Source organism: Hemitrygon akajei, chromosome 11, assembly GCF_048418815.1.
Source record: "Hemitrygon akajei chromosome 11, sHemAka1.3, whole genome shotgun sequence".
NCBI classification, from domain to species: domain Eukaryota; kingdom Metazoa; phylum Chordata; class Chondrichthyes; order Myliobatiformes; family Dasyatidae; genus Hemitrygon; species Hemitrygon akajei.
The window spans coordinates 121,042,967-121,062,736 of NC_133134.1; the positions used below are offsets into that span (position 1 = coordinate 121,042,967).

At 39.8% G+C, this 19,770-nt stretch overlaps 1 protein-coding gene across 4 annotated transcripts in view; it reads right to left on the reverse strand.

The window, feature by feature from the left end:
- The window catches only part of znfx1 (zinc finger, NFX1-type containing 1), a 56,950-nt gene that overhangs the window by 35,287 nt on the left and 1,893 nt on the right, over window positions 1-19,770 (reverse strand). For 3 of the 4 annotated variants that reach the window (XM_073061611.1, XM_073061613.1, XM_073061612.1), the window contains exons 2-4: window positions 6,128-6,248; window positions 5,982-6,011; window positions 854-2,731 (exon numbers count right to left, since the gene is read on the reverse strand). In XM_073061611.1, the coding sequence (XP_072917712.1) occupies window positions 854-2,731; window positions 5,982-6,011; window positions 6,128-6,233 (2,014 nt within the window). In that variant the 5' untranslated portion in view covers window positions 6,234-6,248. The remainder of the gene's footprint in view (window positions 1-853; window positions 2,732-5,981; window positions 6,012-6,127; window positions 6,249-19,770) is intronic. The other variant, XM_073061614.1, reaches the window with a different exon arrangement.

Here is a 19,770-nt window from a genome sequence, read left to right on the forward strand (position 1 = left end):
CATTTCACCCTAGACTCACACATTTCCCTTTGTGTATTATGGGAAGCTCCAGTCAAAAGTGCAATGATTGTGCTCTGCCTTGAAAGGTGATGTTCACTTTGTAAGCAGTGCAATTTGTATGAACATCATTTCCTGTACATAAGCTGCCTTTTACATCATTTCCCGTACAGGTAATTTGGGATTCATTTTGAAACTCATGGCAGAAAGACAACCATCTCCATCCATCCATTATTTGCACTTGAAACAGCAATATCGGTGAGTCTTAGGTTCTACTTAATATTGGTAAACCTTTAGTCACTGTACCTGAAGGAAATTTATCGCTATTAAGCTGTCATTGCGCCACAGGCCCACTCTGATCTACACACTATAATAATGTTATGCTGCATGTATATTGCCTTGGTTAACACAGATCGTGAGAATAATCTGTGGTATTTGTATATTCATATCAAGTTTCTGTATTGAATTTAATACATATCTTACTCTATCATTTTACTACTTTTTCCTCATTAAAAACCCTGAAGACAGCTTCCAGCCAGGGTGATTTTTGAGAAGGTGTTTAACTCCCAGCCTAGCTTTGTACACACGTACTGCGAGGGCAGTAGAATGATCATTAGGTCCCACTGAAGTCCAGCAGCAGGACTGTGACCATCTCCTGTGAACATCTATGTAAACCAGTATTGTGAAGGAGCTACGTGCACAGTAATCCCAAAGATTCAGTCTCATACAATTACAGAATAGAGAACAGGGGAGGGAGAATATTAGAAACAAAATAAATGACTTAAAGATATAGATTACCTTTTTCTAAAAGCATGCAATGCATGAATTTTTAAAAAATATGTTTCATCAAGCATACCTGTTCCAGGAGGCCCTTGTATGATGGCCAGTTCCTTAGTCAGTGCCATCTTCAGAGCTTTCATCTGTGACTCATCCAAGTTCAACGCTTCCTTTGACGGCCACGATGTGTTATTGAGAACGTTGATTTTGGTGTTCCTCATCAAACTTTGAAATGGGTCTTTGTCCATTTCCTCAGAGCATTTTAATTTTTCCTTCATTAGTGGTTCAAGGTCATATTGGTTATTGTAAAGTAAGTATCTTGGGGCCTGGATATCTGTGTTACATTCTACAATATACTTCTGGAAGGGAATATCCTCGCCTTGTATCTCCTGTAGTCCTTCAAGAACATGGCGGTAGGCTTCAAAATATGCTGTTGTTTCCACCATCAAGAAACAATCTGAAGGTTCTACTTCAGCTAGCAGCGGCCGGCTTCGTGCATTAAAGGACAAATAGACAATACCTTCTTTGAGCTTCTTAGGATCCCTATCTGACACTGTTGCAAAAAGTAATGTCTCAAAGTTGTCTTTGGACATACACACAAGCGAACCATACAGCAAACGCTTTGAATTTTGCCACCGGACAAATCTCAAAGGCTGCGTGTCAAACTGGACTTTATACCCAACACCACTAGCCGTGCACAGGGGGACTAAGATGCGGGTATTGAAATATACTCTGATGTCGTCAAATACTTTCCTCCTCAGGCCTTTGCCATTATAATTGTGAAGCAAGTCTAAGATACCTTCTCTCAAAGGTCTCACAAAGTCTTCTCTCAGAAGACGAAAATGAGTGTCGAGGTACACTTCAGCGCTCGCATATTTTTCAGTAATTAGATTAGGTCGCAGAAATGGCTTCTCTTCAAGATGCACCTCACTGTAAGTAGGATAGATGGTCATCATTCTGTAGTTGTCTTCAGGATTTGTTTCCTTATCATCTAGCAACATAAGGGTGTCATTTTTTAGCGTTCCATCGCGCTTTCTCTGCTGTAAGTGCTGAATTATATTTTTTATCTTTTCCATATTATTTTCAATCTCTTCACCAATTGAAACCCCAGCAGCCCGTAGTGTATTCACCGTAGGGTCCAAAACCAAAATTACCATAGACACCTCTTGAACTGAACTGGCTGGAAAGATGCTTACTAATTCCTGAAGCAAGAACAGAATTCTTTCAATATGTTCAGGGTACTGCTCTCTACGGGCAAGCACCGGGTCTGTACTCATCTGAACCACATAATGAGGTAACTGAACCTTCAGAAACTGAGAGTCCTTTACCATGCCCAAGAGGTGTTGAATGCTCTGACGATCAGTCTTGGACTGACAAGCCTTATACAAAACTTTACAAACGAGTTGGATGAAACTTATGTCTAGTTTTTTATTTAATACGTCTTTCAGGCCAGAACTGCAGGCTAATGTTATAACAATTTCAGATGGCTCTTTATCCAGAAGGTTCTCCAGTGTTTTATAACCTAACTTTCTCACACTGTGTTCTTTGTCCTTTGTGGGTACTTTGTGAGATCTCCTTTCCTGATGGTGTGGATTATCCTGCATTTCAGCCTGTCTCCCTCTGCCTCCCTCAGGAAGGTCGTTCCTTCTCCATGGTTCATGTCTCTGTTCTTTGTGTTGGTCCCTCATACCCTGCTGGGGGCCTTGACAAATGCCCTGAACATTGGGGGCTCTACCAGCTGTGTTCCGATTTGCTCTGGGACCATTTTGCCTCCCATCTACATGCTTGGGATTGTGACTGAAGTTACGATCTTGGTTCCTTTCTCCAAACTCTCCCGGCCTGGGTGTTGAAAGTGCTCTTCTGGGATGTGGTGCACCTTTTCTGTCCGGTGCTCCTGTGGCATTTCTCTGGTTCCTGTTATAATGATATCCTTGTGGTAAAGCTCGTTCTGCAGAGGCTGAAAACATTGAAAAGGAAAACACATTCTAAATTTCAGTCAAATTGTGTATTATCACATGCTTTCAAAAGCACTCTTATCCTTTCTATTAACTGTAAATCTAAAGAGCTCCAAAATTCCATGCAATAGTTTGCTATTCAGGACAATGCCTGTTCTTCAGTTCGAGAGGACCACAGCACACAATGCAACCTTAGTTTTTCAGTATTATTATTTTAAATATAATTAATTGGGCATTATAAAAGTCACTTGAAACAACCCAACTATCCTACAACTAATATTGCATTTACCATCAAAATGCTGTTCTCAAAATTACTGCTTAACATAGTATCTTTCTTGAATTTAAATCGCATTCTAGTTTTAAAAAGTTGAAACTCACCATCTAATTATATTGCAGTTTCTTATCTGCAGTTTCTTATCTACAGTTTCATTTATTGGCTGTGTACTTAATAACTATCTGAATGCCACTTTGAAAACAGGCTGTGTTTCCTGGCTGAGAGAAAATATAAAATCACCGAGATTACATGTGTATTGGATCTCCCACATTGTATCATAGCCAGTGACCGCCTTTGATAGTATTCTGACTGTCTTTGGGTGGGCAAATACAAGATGAATACTGTGTGCTATAGTCCTATAATCAAAAGGATGAAATGACAAGTGAATAAAAATATATATTTTTTAAAACTGCAAGTGATGGAAATATGGAACTTATAGTTGGACAGAGTCATACAATCAAAACATTGATTGTTTCTGTTTGCACAAATGTTACCTTACCTGTTGAAGTCTGCCAGCATTTTTTTTATTTTTGTTGGAAATGAAAATTTATTTCTGTGTGTGTTGGTCAGGACACAAGAAGAACCTCTTTGTTTTCAGAGTTACAAGATCTTTAGGAGTCTGCTGAACTCCCATTACTATTTAGAATCAATTCCATGATCCAATCTTCGTATGTCACACCCCGAACACTTACCTCAGCTGTTAGGTGGACTCCAGAAGAGGAGAAAGTGGAAACAAGATTCACAGCATGCACCTAGATCAGAAATTGTCCCTTGTGGCCAATCAACATGTGAATGTTTACAAAAATCGTGGTATAGGAATCAATGTAGTCCTCTTTTTCTCAGATCCATTACATTTGTAATCAATGAAGCTCAGCTCCTCTAGGACTCTCGTGACGAATGCATATTTTACATGGTCATCATTGTTTTATTGCTAATAGTTCATAGGTTCTAATCCATTTTGTGATAATTTAGCAAGAAAGATATTTTAATGGATGGTTTTACAAATTCAAGCTCAATCTAATACTGCAGGGCTTTATTCAGAATCAAACCTGCCAATCTCATTTACAATCCAGGGAATAAAGGTCAACAGTCAAAGAATGGAAAATGTAAGACACACATGAGAAAGTAATGCAAAAAAAAAGTAAAGTCAAAGCAAGAAGTAAATGAAAAGTGGTTAGGTGTAAGAGGAATAAATACTAACGCTTCCTCTTTGGGGAAAGAAAGAGAACAATCAACAACTGACTCAATTTTTTCTTGTTCTGAAATAAATGTCTGCACTGTTGAAGAAGTTGAACACAACAATACAGTCAGCCTTTCTTATCCGCAAATTTAACCAACCGCGAATCGCGAAAACCCGAAAGTGCTCTTCCAGCACTTGTTGTTCGAGCATGTACAGATTTTTTTTTGTCATTATTCCCTAAACAATGCAGTATAACAACTATTTTACACAGCATTTACATTGTATTAGCTGTTATAAGTAATCTAGAGCTGATTTAAAGTATACGGGAGGATGTACGTGGGTTATCGTGGATCGGGATTGAAAAAAAAATCGGAAGTTCTCTTATTAAATAAGTCGGAACAGGTACATCCGGTATTATTTAGCGTCAGTTAGTCAAACGTTTGTCTTGGTATATAGTATATATTTTACCTTTCTATGCATATAAAACACTTAAGAACATATGTTTCAGCGCCGGGCTTGGGAAGTTCCCGAGTTTGATCCAGTGACAGACCGCTTCCGAGTGCGCTCTCCACTGTGCTGGGTTGATGTGGAGGATCAAAGACCCAAAACCCAATAATTAAACCACTGCGTTGCTTAGTAATAATCGTAACTTTCATCAGGGCAGTGCCTTTCACATGCTCCATTAAATTGTTCTGATCGTTGACCGACTGTAGCCTAATGCTTTTCCAATGACCGATGGCGTTTCACCTCTTTCTGATCGCTTTATTACTTCCACCTTGTTTTCAATAGCGATTATAATTATTTTCGTGAACAGAATCACCGCGGATTCAGAGCTACGCCGGGTCCTAATGCCCACCGCTCTGAACATGTTAAATAAAGTCTGGGGTTCCGCTGGGTCCTAAAGATGAGCTCACTGATTCAGGTTAAATAAGGGACTTGAGCATCCGCGATTTTTGGTATCCGCGGGGGGTCTTGGAACCAATGCCCTGCGGATAAGGAGGGCCGACTGTATTTAGCTGAAACCTGTGCCTTGAACATACATTGTGAAATTAAATACTGTGATGCAGTACTCTAACAAAGCTGGTTCCCCATCTTAGTTGCTACTAGAGGAGGCATTATGCATGAAGTCTTTTTATTGGATGCAAGAGTTCGAAGTTAAGTTGCAGAATATCATTTAGAAACAGCATAACCAGAACAAGGAGCCTAAGTGTAGGCCAGTCAATGACTGAAACCTACTCCTCCATGTCACAGGATTCTGGAAGATCTTCTCCATTTGTATGTCAAATTGGAATAACCTCAAACTCTCATAAAGCTCAAAATCTATCTATCAATGTGATGAAAATGCTATGCCTGAGAATCTCCAATATGGAGAATTCTGGAGGCTGATAACTCTCGGTGAAAAAATTTTGCCTCACCACAGCTGTAAATGTCAACCCCTTATGCTTCAGCCTAACTGCTGACACTCCATCCACTGGAAATGGACTCTCGGTAGGAATCCTCTCCTCTTTCATTCTTCTAATGCTCTTGGGTGACCACCCTCTAACCACAGGAATGGAGGTGATGAAAACAATGTACCCTTGAATCATTGACCTCCAAACCTAGCAGCAGACCCAGCAGTTCTAAGACTAACTTTCTGCACACTGTATATATCAATCCCAATCTAATCCCACTGTCCTGCTGTCTCCCTGAGGTCCTGTATCACTCCCAAGCTGATCCTCTTATCCCAGGGTCTCACCATTCCTCTCTATCAATCCAGCTTCAAGCAGCAATCATTAAGGCTTGGAAGCAGGTCACTTACCTGCCTTTCTACCTTGGTAAATGGTGAATACTTCAGAAAGGCATAAAAAGAGGAAGAAGAAAAGAACATTGTAAAAGACAAAGAAAACTAGATCTAAAATACAGACTTAAAGAACAGTCAGTAATCTTCAAAAAGAAATCTCTTACCATCCCCTCTTCTAGGATTTCGTCTTGACTGCTCTGCTATGGCTGTTCTCCTGAATGGATTCTCCACTTCACCTTCTCGGCCCCTCAACCTGTAGCCTGGATCCATTTGAAATGGCTCGCTCTGTGAAGGACATCAAGCCATTACATGTCATTTACTTTACCAGCAACAAGTAGAGATTTCCAAGAAAACCTGGTGCAAGGTTTAATGTCTAAAAAGCAGTAAAAAACATGTTTCATAATGCTTCCTCTATTTTGTTCTTGTCTTCTGTCCTTGAAGTTTGTTCAAGCAACCGTTGTTAGCAGAACATAGATTACAAGTAATAGCAATCTATTTGATTGAATTGATACCAGAGGCAAATCCAACCCGGTCTCTACCCAAACTATGTGCACACAGACATCAGCAGATCTCAAAGGACACTTACTAACAATTAAAAATATGCCCAAATTCTCTGCTCTCGCCAAACATAACAGTATCAGCAATGGCCCCCTGACTGAATTCCCCAGGAAATGAATCCTAGGAAAATTAGATATTCTGTTACTCCACGTGTTAACCATCCTAACAGTGAAGAGTTTAGAAACTGGGATTACACAAGGATGGTCTGTTAAAATAACCAAATCCATAATTCATTGGAAATACCTTATGATGTGGTATTTCAATGATGACTCTAGATCTCCTGATTTGATTGTGAATTTGATTAAAAGTATCTGTTTACATTTATATAAGTTTGATTGTTGATGTTTAAGCATATGACCATTCTAGTACTTGTTGATTGTTTATGGCTGTTTGCAATATTGTCTTGTAATTTGCGGGTTCTATTGTGTTGTGGTACGCCCTGTGCTTTATGCTTGGCACCGAATCACAATCAATGCTGGTGAGTGTCAGAATGTGATTCTGAGATCAGAGAATCCTCTCATTGCTGGTACACAGAATGTCATTCCTTTCTCTAGCAACATTTTCAAATGATTTACTTAGAGAAGTATGTTATCATAATTCCCTGCACATTTTCTTCATGTACTCTTATAAATAGCTCAGCAAATTAAAAATAATAAATTCCTAAACAAATAAACCCAAGAACCTGAAGATCCACACTCAAAGCTTGGTGTCTACCAACAGATTTCTAAACCGTCCATGATCCAACAGAAATTACTTTGCTATTCCTTTTTTGAAAATTTTTATTGTTTAGTATTTTTCTATATATGTCATACTGTACTGGTGTGACAGGACAACAAATTTCATGGCAGTGATAATAAACCTGATTCTAATTCTGGTTCTAGAGCCAGCGCACAATCTCTTCTCAATTTAAGAGAAATAGAGATTCCCCGTAAAATAATTAGAAGCACAAGAATTATTTTCTCATTGTGGATCATTTTCACATTAATGGGAATGCTGGGTGGAATACCAGACAATTGTTCAAGATTACGTATATGAAATCAGCTAAGCAACATGTTGTACTTCACATCGCTACAAATAATCAGCTAGACCCTAATAACAATATGAAAAATATTATCCATAAACATCATACTATTTGGCATGTGAAGTCTGCAAATACCTAGTTGCACATTCCTCACTGAATGGGTGTGCAAAGATGTTGCCTGGTGCAAGGACAAGTTTCAATGATAAATTAATAGCTATTAGCTTTTGTTTAAGTTTAAGCAAAGTTGCAAAGTGTCACTGTCACCTGATTATATATCGAATGCACTGTGCTGTAAACATTAATGCAGCATTACATAAAGCTCAGAGTTTTCCATACCTGAAGGGATGGTTTTTACGGGATTACAAACTAATCTTCCAAATTTAGTATCTAGTCTGGACAGCTATGGGACATTTACAGTTCTGTGCAGAAATCTTAGGCATATACTGTACATACAGATAGGGTGTCGATGACTTTTGAACAATACTGTAGTTATTTTATGTATTATACAGAACCGCCACTGCAAAAAAAAAACAAATTTCATGACATGTGAATGATGATAAATCTTATTCTGACATGGGTCTCTATTGTGGACTGAGAATGGGAAGGGCGCTAGGAGAAGGTAAACATGGTTGAGAAATGGGGAAGTGAGAGGGAAGGAAGAAAGATCAATAAACCAACTGTTTCAAATGATCTTGCCTGGTGTCCTAGGGCTGAGTGTGTCTGCACGTGCGCCACCCCTCCCCTCCCTGGCACTCCTCCTCTGCCACACCGCTCCCACGGCATTCCACCCTTCGCTCGTGCCAGATTTACAAACTCGCTCTCTGCTCCACATTGACAAATACAGTACTGCGCAAAAGTCATAGGCAAACTAGCAATATATATAATATACATATTATGTGTGTACCTAAGACTTTTACACAGTTCTGTAAGATTGGCCTCTGAATACTACGTGCTTGGTGAAACAAGAGAAACTGCAGATGCTGGAAATTTAGTGCAACGCACACAAAATGCAGGAGGAACTCAGCAGGTCAATGGAGGAAAATGAACATTTAGAGCCAAGACACTTCAAAACGACTGAAAAGAAAGGGCAAAAGCCAGAATAGGTGGGGTGGGGGGGGGGGGCGCAGGGGAGAAGCAGAGATTTCAGGTGATACGTGAATCCAGGTGCAAGAGGGAAGATGGGGAGATGGTGAAGGTGGCGGGGGAAGTGGGAATGATTTGATAATCTGGAAGGCGATAAGTGGAAGAAGCAAAGGGCTGAAGAAAATGAAATTTGATAGAAATCAGAATCAGATCTGGCATGTTGTGTAACTTGTTAACATTACGACAGCAGTACATTGAAATACTTGATAAGTAAATATAGGGGACAGTCGACCATGGCATAAAGCAGGTGTAAACATGACAGAGGAAAGTGTGGGTGATGGGCAGGTTGGAAGGGCAAGGGAGAGGAAAGAGAAGGGGGTAAAGAGGCCAGAAGTATCAGGGAAAACAAAAGGCATGGGGAAAACAGAAGTGAAAAGTTAGTGGAATATTGATGCCATCAGGATAAAGACAACCAAAACCTGACACAGTCTGGGGGAAATTGCTTCATCGAACAGCCAGGATCCCCCATTGGCCATCCACTTTAATTCCACTTCCCATTCCTACAGTGACATGTGTATCCACAGCCTTCTCTACTGCCACGCTTAGGCCAGATGCAGACCAGAGGAGCAACACTTCATGTTCTGTCTTAGTAGTCTCCAAACTGATGACATTTGCTTCCCCACCTCCTCCCCTTTGTTTTATGGTCTACTGTCCTTGCCTATGACCTACTAGTTCGAGCTCCTCCCCCCTTCCCACAAAATGTCCTCTTTCTTTCCAGTCATGATGTGGGGTCTTGGCCTGAACTGGTAACCGTTAATCCCCCTCCACAAATGCAGACTGACTGACTAAGTTCCTCCAGCACTTTGTGTATGCTAGTTTATACTTGCTGGTATATGTCTAGCCCTCACCTGAACACCTCTAATTCCACAAAAGTCTAAAGAAATTTGGCTTGTCCCCATCGATCCTCACCAATTTTTATTGTTGCACCAAAGAAAACATCCTATCTGGAGGCATAATGGCCTGGCACGGCAACAGCTCTCTGCCTGACCACAAGAAACCATGAAGCTGTGGACACAGTTCAGCATCGCTCAGAAAACAGCCTCCCCTCATTGGAACTTGTCAATACTTCTCAGTGCCTCAGTAAAGCAGCCTATTAATCAAAGACCCACTCTCTCTTCTCGGCTCTTCCACTGGGCAGAAGATACAAAAACCCAAAAGCACAAACCACCAGGTTCAAGAACAGCTTTTGCCCTGCTGCTGTAAGATTAGGTTGTAGTTCTTCAGTACAATAAATTGGACTCCTGACCCCACAATCTATCTCATCATGATCTTGCACCTTTTGCTCCCCCCCCCACAAAGGTAGAGCATTCCTATGAAACATTTCGTAAGCCGAAATGGCGTAAAGTGAAGAACCATTAACTTATATAGGAAAATTTTCCGTAAAAGCAAAAATCCTCTTTGTAATGCAAAAACAGGTTACTAATGTAGGTCTTTTGTAAAAGCCAAGCGGCGTGAAGTGAACATTCGTAAAGCGGGGGATACATTGTAATTTCTCGGTAGCTGTTACATGTTACTCTGTTCGATTATTGTTCTATTTTGTTTTACTCAAATGCACTGTGTAACGAAACAAACGGTACACAAGACAAACTATTCACTGTATCTTGGTACATGTGATGATAATGATGATAATAATAATAATAATAATAATAATAATAATAATACTCTTATAAAAAACACCATAGCTCACCATAAATACAAGCCCGATCCAGTTTTAGAGTCAGAGTCCCACAAATCATATTACGACTGATACATTGTTAAAAATAGGACTATCCATGATAACCATCTGGATATAATATTACAAGATAAACGAGCAAGAAGAACTTATTAAATAGACGTAGACATTCCAAACATACACATATAGAAATCAATGTGAAGAACACCAGAAAAGTGCTGAACTAAAAGAAGAAATTGAAAGACTATGGAACACGAACAGAGTATCCATTGCCCCAATAGTAATATCTGCAATTGTTATCATCCCAAAGTCACTACACAAAACATTAAACAATTATGCCTACACAGGAATAGTTATGTAAATCTTCAGAACACCACTAGAATAGTCTGAAAGTTCCTAGCAATTGAGAAATGAGCATGCTTGGCTATGCCTGTACCTCAGGTTTTGAACTGAGCTGAGAAAAAATTTTAAAAATTAAAAATTAACAAAAATTCCAGTCTAGGTTGCAGAAGCACTGGCTGACCTCTGGTACTTTAATCAAACGTCCATTCTCTATAATGACTAGTGTTATTTCATTACACAATGCTACCCTGCCACTTTTTGATAGCTAGGCATAATCGCTTGCTGGGCATGTCATTCATTAGTAATTAAAAATAGGATGTATTTTTCCTCTTTCTTTGACCAGGATTCATGGAGTCAACATGATTTTACCACAAATGTCACTGACTTGATTAATTCACCACCAGAATACTACTTCACCACATGGTCGGACAATTGATTTCAGAGGAACAGGACAAACTGGTTTTTCCAAAAACTACAGGACTTTTAAAACAAAAACTTCACACCACCTTAAAAGCTTCCTCCCCAGGCAGTTAATCTGATGAAGGGTTTTGGCCCAAAACGTCAACTGTTTACTCTTTTCCATAGACGTTGCCTGGCCTACTGAGTTCCATCAGCATTTTTACTTACCGGTAAATTAATCTGATCAACTATTCTAGTTAGCTTCCACCTCTCCCCCAGAGTTATCGCAGTAACTGCAGTGCACTGTAACTAAACATTTTATAATTCTGTCTACATTGTAAATACATGCTGCTGTTTATTTATTTATACACAGTATATTCCATATGCATACTTCCAGCATTATTTTATATAATTCTTTATAAATGTTGAATAGTTATTTTTTGTTGCATGCCACACCAAAGCACAACAAATTCCTAGTACATGTAAATATATATGGCAAATAAAATCGATCCCTGAAAAAGGACATGAAGATTATCCAAATGCTACAATTTGAAAGCATCATCTACAGCGGACTCCTATAGAACACAGAACTTGTACAGCACAGTATAGACCCTTCATCTTACAACGGTTTAAAATACTCCCAATCAATATACCCTTCCCTCCTACATAGGCCATAACTCTCTATTTTTCTTTCATCCATGTGCCTATCAAAAAGCCTCTTAAATGTCCCTATTGTATCAATCTCGAACACCACCTCCCACAGCAAAAATAAACATTTCTCGGACATTAAATGTACCTACTGAAACCTATTGAAACAGCAGGTTCCAGGTCTTTACCACTCTCTGTGTAAACAGCCCACCTCTGCCATCACTACTACACTTTGCTCCACTCACCCTAAACAGATGACTTCTGATATTGGTCATTGCTGCACTGGAAAAAGGATTTCCACTGGCTGCCATACAACCTTAAGACCCTAAGACATTGGGGCAGAACTAAGCTCTTTGGGACATCAAATTTGCACTGCTGTTCAATTATTATCCCTCTGAACCCCATTCTGACTCCTCCCAGTAACCTTTAATGCTTCTGCTAACAAGAACCTATCTACCTCTGCTTTATGTATTCTCTTTAAGTAAGCCTCCACGGTCACCGGTGCCAATGATTTCCAGATTCACCACCCTCTGGCTAACATTCCTCATCTCTGTACTAAAGGGATGTCCTTGTATTCAGAGGCTGCGCACTCTGGACCTAGACACTCCACTACAGGAAACTTCTCCATGGTTATGTTTTGTAACTCCAAAACATCAAACTAATTTAAAAGAAAAGACAGAGTCTGAAATGACAGTCCAACTTAGTTTTTACTGTCAGCGAGGTGCACGTGGTAAAGATGTATGCAATTCCCTTATTTCATATATATAACCATAATTAATTACTTAAACAAAGAATGCATAATCAAACAGCATATTTACAATATTACTCAAAAATTACTTAAATACGCAACATTTACATTCACTCTTCCTAAGCTTTTTAACTTTCAATAGGTTTCATTGCGATCCCCATCCTCTTTCTAAACTCCAGCAAGTGCAGGTCTAGAACCATCAAACGTTCCTCATACATTAACTCTTTCATTCCTGAAATCATTCTCGTGAAACTCCTCTGGACCCTCTCCAATGCCAGAAGATTCTTTATTAGATAAGGGGTCCAAAACTCTAAATGTGGTCTGACCAATGCCTTATAAAGCCTCAGTATTACATCCTTGCTTTTATATTTTACTGCCCTAGCAATGAAAGCTGACATTGTATTTGACTTCCTTATGACCAACAAAGTGGCTGAGTGGGGCTCCACTCTATCTAGGCTTCTTATAATCTTATACATCTCCATACAGTCACTTCTCATCGTAGTAAATCTCCTCTACACTCTCGCTAACACTTCAGCATCCTTCCTAAAGTAAGCTGAACAGAACTAAACACAATACTCCAAGTATGGTCTAAACAAAGTTTTATACAGCTGCAACTTTACCTTATGGCTCTTGAACTCAGTCCCCAAATAATGAAAGCCTACAAACTAATGCTTCCTTATTCACACTATTAACTTGGCGGCAACTTTGAAGGACCAGTGGACTTGGACCCCAATATCCCTCTGTCCCTCCACTCTGCTAAAAATCTTTCCATTATCTTTGAATCTGCATTTGAGTTCGACCTTCCAAAGTGTATCACTTCATACTTTTCCTGACTGAATTCCATCTGCCACTTCTCAGCCTAGCTCTGCTCTCTGTCCTGTTGTAACCTGCAATAACCTGCTAGACTATCTATAACACTACCAACCTTTGTGTCATGTACAAACGTACTAACCCACCCTTCCACTTCCTCATCCAAGTCATTTATTAAAATCACAAACACCAGGGTTCTCAAAACAGATTCCCACGTTAGCACCACATCACCAAACTCCACACAGAGTATACTCCATTTACTATCACCTTCTAGCTTCTGTGCAAGCCAATTTTGTATCGATGCTGCCAAGTTTCCATGGATCCCATCCCTCATGACTTTCTGGACGGGCCTTCAATCTTGTCCAATTGGCTTACTAAAATCAATATAAACCACATTCATTGATCTACCTTCTTCAACTTGGTATTCTTCACTTTCTTGAAAAAGCCTATCAGGCTTGTGAGGCACAACCTACCCCTCACAGAGCCATACTGATTATTCCTAATAAGTCTATACTTCTCCAAATACTCACCCCTAAGAATCCTCTCCATGAGTTTGCCTACCACTGACATAGGGCTCATTGGTCTATTACCTTTCTTGAACAAAGGAACAATATTTGCCATCTCCAATCCTCAGATACTACTCCTGTGGAAAGTGAGAATGCAAAGGTCATCTTCAATGCCCTAGCAATCTCTTTCCTCACTTCCTGTAGTAACCCATCAGGCCCCAGGGTGTCATCTATACTATTGTTTTCCAAAAGCTCCAACACTGCCTTTTTTTTTAACCTCAATATGCTCCAGCTCATTCATCTGTTTTGTGCTGACCTCAATCATAAAGGTCCCTCTCAATGTGAACACTGAAGCAAAGTATTCATCAAGAGCTTCCTCCAACTCCAGGCAAATGTTTTGCTTTTTATTCCTAAGTGACCCTACCAACTATCTAATTATCCTACTGCTCTTCACATACATGTAGACCCTGGAGTTTTGTTTAATCCTACTTGCCAAGTCATTCTCATGTCCCCTTCCAGCTCTCCTAAATCCATCCTTATGCTCTTCCCAGAATAATTCATAACCTTGAAGTGCTCTGACTCATTTTTCTTCCTAATCCCTATGTATGCTTCCTTCTTCCTCTTAACTATATGTTCCACCTCTCTTGTCAACCATAGTTCTTTCACCCTGCCATCTTTTTCCTATCTCAGATGGGACAAATTTATCCAGAACCCCATGCAAGTGCTCCCTAAACAACTTCCATATTTCCGCTGTGCATTTCCCTGAGGATATCTGCTCCCAATTTGCACTCCTAAGTTCCTGCCTCATACCCGCATAATCTGCCTTCCCCCAATTAAATACTTGCCCATACAGTCTGCTCCCATCCTTGTCCATGGCTATGTTAAATGTTAAGTAGTTATGGTCACTATCTCTGAAATGTTCATCCTGAGAGATCTGTCATCTGACCAAATTAATTACTTAGTACAAGGTGCAGTACTTTTTATATCCTTCCTGACACATCTAACAAACTGTGCCCCATCCAAACCTTTTGCACTAAGAAGGTATCAATCAATATTAGAGAAGCTGAAATCACCCATGACAACAACTGTTATTTTTGACCTTTACAAAATCTGCCCACTTACTTGCTCTTCAGTTTCCCTGTTGCTGGGCGGAGTGAGGTGGTGGGATGGCTGTAAACTACTCTTAATAGGTTGAATGCACCCTCCTGTTTCTGACTTCCAACCCACAATGATTCAGTAGATATTCCTTCCATGATATTCTCCCTTTCTGAAGCTGTGCTATTATTGCTGATTAGCAATGCCGCTTCCCCACATCTCTTTTACTTCCGTCACTTTTCAAACATCTAAACCAGGGTTTGTCAACCGAGGTTCCACAAGAGATTGCTAAGGGTTCTGCGAGAGATTGTGTAACATCAAGTAACATCATTTTTTGAACTTCACACAACTCGCAATGCTAGCACTCACAGTGGTGGGCTGTGACCAAGCAGCCCAGCTAACTATCGCGTTAGAAGTCTCTCAGCCCAGTATGGCAGTACACAGTAGGACCGTGTTTACTTGATTGAGTCCATTCCCAGTTTTTGATGGGAGATAGGGGAGGCCGTTGACAAATGGTGAATGCTGTATTGCATGGAGGGGAGGAGAGTAAGCTGATAGTTGGTAGGCGCTGTATTGATGGAGAAGAGGCTGATGAGGAACATGAAGTGCACTTTCCAAGCATTGAATGGACTCACCCAACTTGGGCTGTAATGTCAGCCTCTCCCTATCGAGTTACCTCGCCCAACTTCCCCTTATGCACTGACTTATAGGATCAAACAGCCATCAGTGTAGTAGAACATTGGAGGGAAATTTTCATTTTAAGAAGGAATTCTTACACACAACTCAGCTGTTGGCCTGCCACTTTGCTGTTGTTGTAAACATTGCAAAAGGTGGATTGTGCAGGTGAAAAGTGAATTGTATTGTGAAGTTTTAATTTTTGCAGTTTTCTCATTTAGTTATTTATTATGCCTTTCTTTTTTATATTTAACCCATGTGCTTTCTAGACATGTCTCATTTAGTAAGTAAATGTTTTTTCAATGTCTTGTATAAAATTGTGTCTTAGGCAATATTTTTATTCATATTGCTGTAGCTTATAGTTTTTATTAACTTTACTATTCAACTTTGTCAATAAATGTTCATGTTGTAAACAACATTAAATAAAATCAAATTGCAATCTTTATTTAAATTAAATCTACGAAGCCTACCTTCAGAAAAATTAAATACTATTTTGGCTTAAACCAGTTATTTAACAGAAATGTATTATGTTTGCCTTATGAGTTTTTAAAATTTATGAACGGGAAAGAAAGAGATTAATTTCAAGAAAGTTAAGCTAAACTTAACTACCTGTATTTTTCCCAGGAAAGGTTTGCAAAAATTCATTCTCAAAATTCAAGCATTTATAATTATTTTGGATAACTATACGTACAGCTTACTGATCATGCTAACGTACCATGAGCTGCAAATGTCCTGCAATAGTTTTTATGCAGGGTTTCCCTGAGACCTGAAAATTATTTCAAGGATTCCTGCAGGGCAAAAAGATTGAGAAGGACTGATCTAAACCCTGGAACATCAAGCAGCCAATCCTGCCCTTGCGATTGCCAAAACCTTTTGAAGGCCATAGCATCATAACTCCATGTTCTAAGTTCATCACCCTTATTCAGTGTCACCAAGAGGACATGGACAAAATCATGAGGAAGTGCTGCAGATAGGTTGGGCATGTGATGAGAAGAGAGGCCAACTCCAACATTGTCAGCACTCATTGAACCCCTGAAGGATGGAGGAAATGGGGAGACCAAAGGCAACTTGGTGCCATACCAGAGATACAGAAACGATGACCTTGAACCACACCTGGGGCACAACAGAGAAGATGACTAAGGACAGACAGATGGGTAACCTTCACTGCTGCCCTAAGTGCCAGTGGCATAACTGGCAGTAACTAAAATAACTACACAGAGCCTGATATAAGTGCTAATTACAATTCCTTGCTTCAAAATATCTAAGGCAAGCTTCCCATTAATAGGATAAATTAGAATACATAAATGATATGTATTGATGCATTTGCATGGCAACTTCATAGAACAGCAAACAACATGGGGCAACTGGGACTTGTTGCAATGCTGTAACAGCACTGGGGTGTAGTTTAACTAATGCCAGAGACTAATTAAGAGATTATAAGGTGAATAGTACATTTATGATATATCATTTTTATTCTTTTATAATGATAGTTTGCACACATGGCACAATTAACATTTTCTTTACCACCAATCCAACATACTGTTTCATAAGTTGTGTGAACTTAACATGAACGGTGATGTGATGTTGCTGGGAAAATTCATGCCCACAAGGCAATAGATATTTGTTACAATTTCTCTGAGATCTTAAGAAGGAAAATTAAAGTGGTCACATTTTACACTCAAATCCTCCTTCAAATGTAGTATTTAATAAAGACGCATATGTAAGGTTCCTTTTCATTGACTACAGCTCTGCCTTTAATACCATCATTCCAAATAAACTGATTCCTAAGCTCCGGAACCTGGGTCTTAGCACTCAGATCTGCAGCTGGATCTTCAACTTCCTCACAGACAGGACCCAGGCTGTAAAAATAGGGGACAAGCTCTCCTCTACAATCACTCTGAACACCGGTGCCCCACAAGGCTGTGTACTCAGCCCCCTGCTGTACTCACTGTACACCCATGATTGTGTAGCCAAGTTTCCATCAAACTCAATATATAAGTTTGCTGATGACACCACAATTGTAGGCCGTATCTTGGGTAATGATGAGTCTGAATACAGAGACGAAATTAAGAACCTGGTGGCATGGTGCGAAGACAATAACCTATCCCTCAACTTCAGCAAGATGAAGGAATTGGTTGTTGACTTCAGAAGGAGTAGCGGACCACACAACCCCATCTACATCGGTGGTGCGCAGGTGGAACAGGTCAAAAGCTTTAAGTTCCTGGGGGTGAATATCACAAATGACCTGACTTGGTCTAACCAAGCAGAGTCCACTGCCAAGAAGGCCCACCAGCACCTTTACTTCTTGAGAAAGCGGAAGAAATTTGGCCTGTCCCCTGAAACCCTCACTAATTTTTATAGATGCACCGTAGAAAGCATTCTTCTAGGGTGCATCACAACCTGGTATGGAAGTTGTCCTGTCCAAGACCGGAAGAAGCTGAGAAGATAGTGAATATAGCCCAGCACATCACACAAACCAATCTTCCATCCTTGGGATCACTTTACACTGCACGCAGTCGGAGCAGTGCTGCCAGGATAATCAAGGACACGGCCCACCCAGCCAACACATTTTTTGTCCCTCTTCCCTCCAGGAGAAGGTTCAGGAGCTTGAAGATTCATACGCCAGATTTGGGAACAGCTTCTTTCCAACTGTGATAAGACTGCTGAACGGATCCTGACCCGGATCTGGGCCGTACATTCCAAATATCCAGACCTGACTTGCACTACCTTACTTTCCCTTTTCTATTTTCTAATTATGATTTATAATTTAAATTTTTATTATATTTACTTCGATTTGTACCTTCAGGGAGCACGAAGTGCAGAAACAAATATCACTGTGATGATTGTATGCTCTAGTATCAATTGTTTGGTGACAATACAGTAAAGTAAGTAAGTAATATATGTCAGTAGATATCTTTGTAAAACAGAATACAATTTGCTCTATATCATAAAACTGAGCACCTATACCTCTTTCAAAACCATCACAGACACAAAAAACATGTTGTGTTCTTGTCATGTGATGCAGACATCATAAGAATGGCTTTCCAAAACAAGAATTGCATCATTACCACTTAATCACTCCAAACCTAATTTTCCTTTAGTCTTACTCAACAGTAAGAGTGAAATGGTATTTTTGTCTCACATTTTATCGTAAGATAATTATCAAATTGGTCTGCACTTTTCACTCAACTGTCAAGTTGCCAATCTCAGATATTTTAGCTAATTATTCCTAACAGAAAGATAAATATAAATTTGCTTCCCAACAGGCAAACTTATATGCAGCTGCCTTCAGATTTAATGCAAATAACGATTCATGTGATGAATATAGCAGCCCTAGAAAACCTAATAAACATTTATATTGTTAGAATTGATAAGTTTGTTCTTAGGTCTTAATAAATATTAAACCCGATTGTTTTATACAATATTTTAATTCAGTAATTGAAACTCAAAAGTAATTCTACTCTTACACACATTTGGCGTGTTAGTGGAACCAGAACCGTTAGCCATTGGGAGGGGCTCGATAAACCGATTAGAAAGGGTGGCTCTGTTGTAGGAGTCAAGCTGGACACACTGGAGGCTGAGATAGAACAAAGGGCCCTACGGAAAATTCTGGACAATGTTTTTTATCCTCTGCATGCCACCTTGGCTGAACTGAGCAGCACTTTTAGTAATCGACTAAGACAACTGCGCTGCTCCAAAAGAGGTATATGAGTCAACCTGTAGCAGGGATGTGATTACCCCCTCCTGTTGGAGGTAACTTTTTTTTAATTCTTTCTTACTTCGCCTCTGATATTTGTATATCTATGCAATTGTAATACTAACGTAACAATCTTTGGGAACAATCTATCTACTGAATGAAGTCATCGTTATTTTTACTCTGAGCAATTCATTCTGCTAGAGTACTGTGTATCTGCCGTGGTCAGCAGCACGCACCCGAGCCAACGTTGAAGCGCGGTATAGGCAGCCTTCTTACAGGTTTGTTAAAACTACTGAGAGTTAGTACGCAAACACGAGGAAATCTGCAGATGCTGGAAATTCAAGCCACACACACACACAATGTTGGGGGAACACAGCAGGCCAGGCAGCATCTATAGGGAGAAGTACAGTCGACGTTTTGGGCCGAGACCCTTCGTCAGGACTAACTGAAAGAAAAGATAGCAAGACCTTCACTAGATCGACTCCTACTTTCA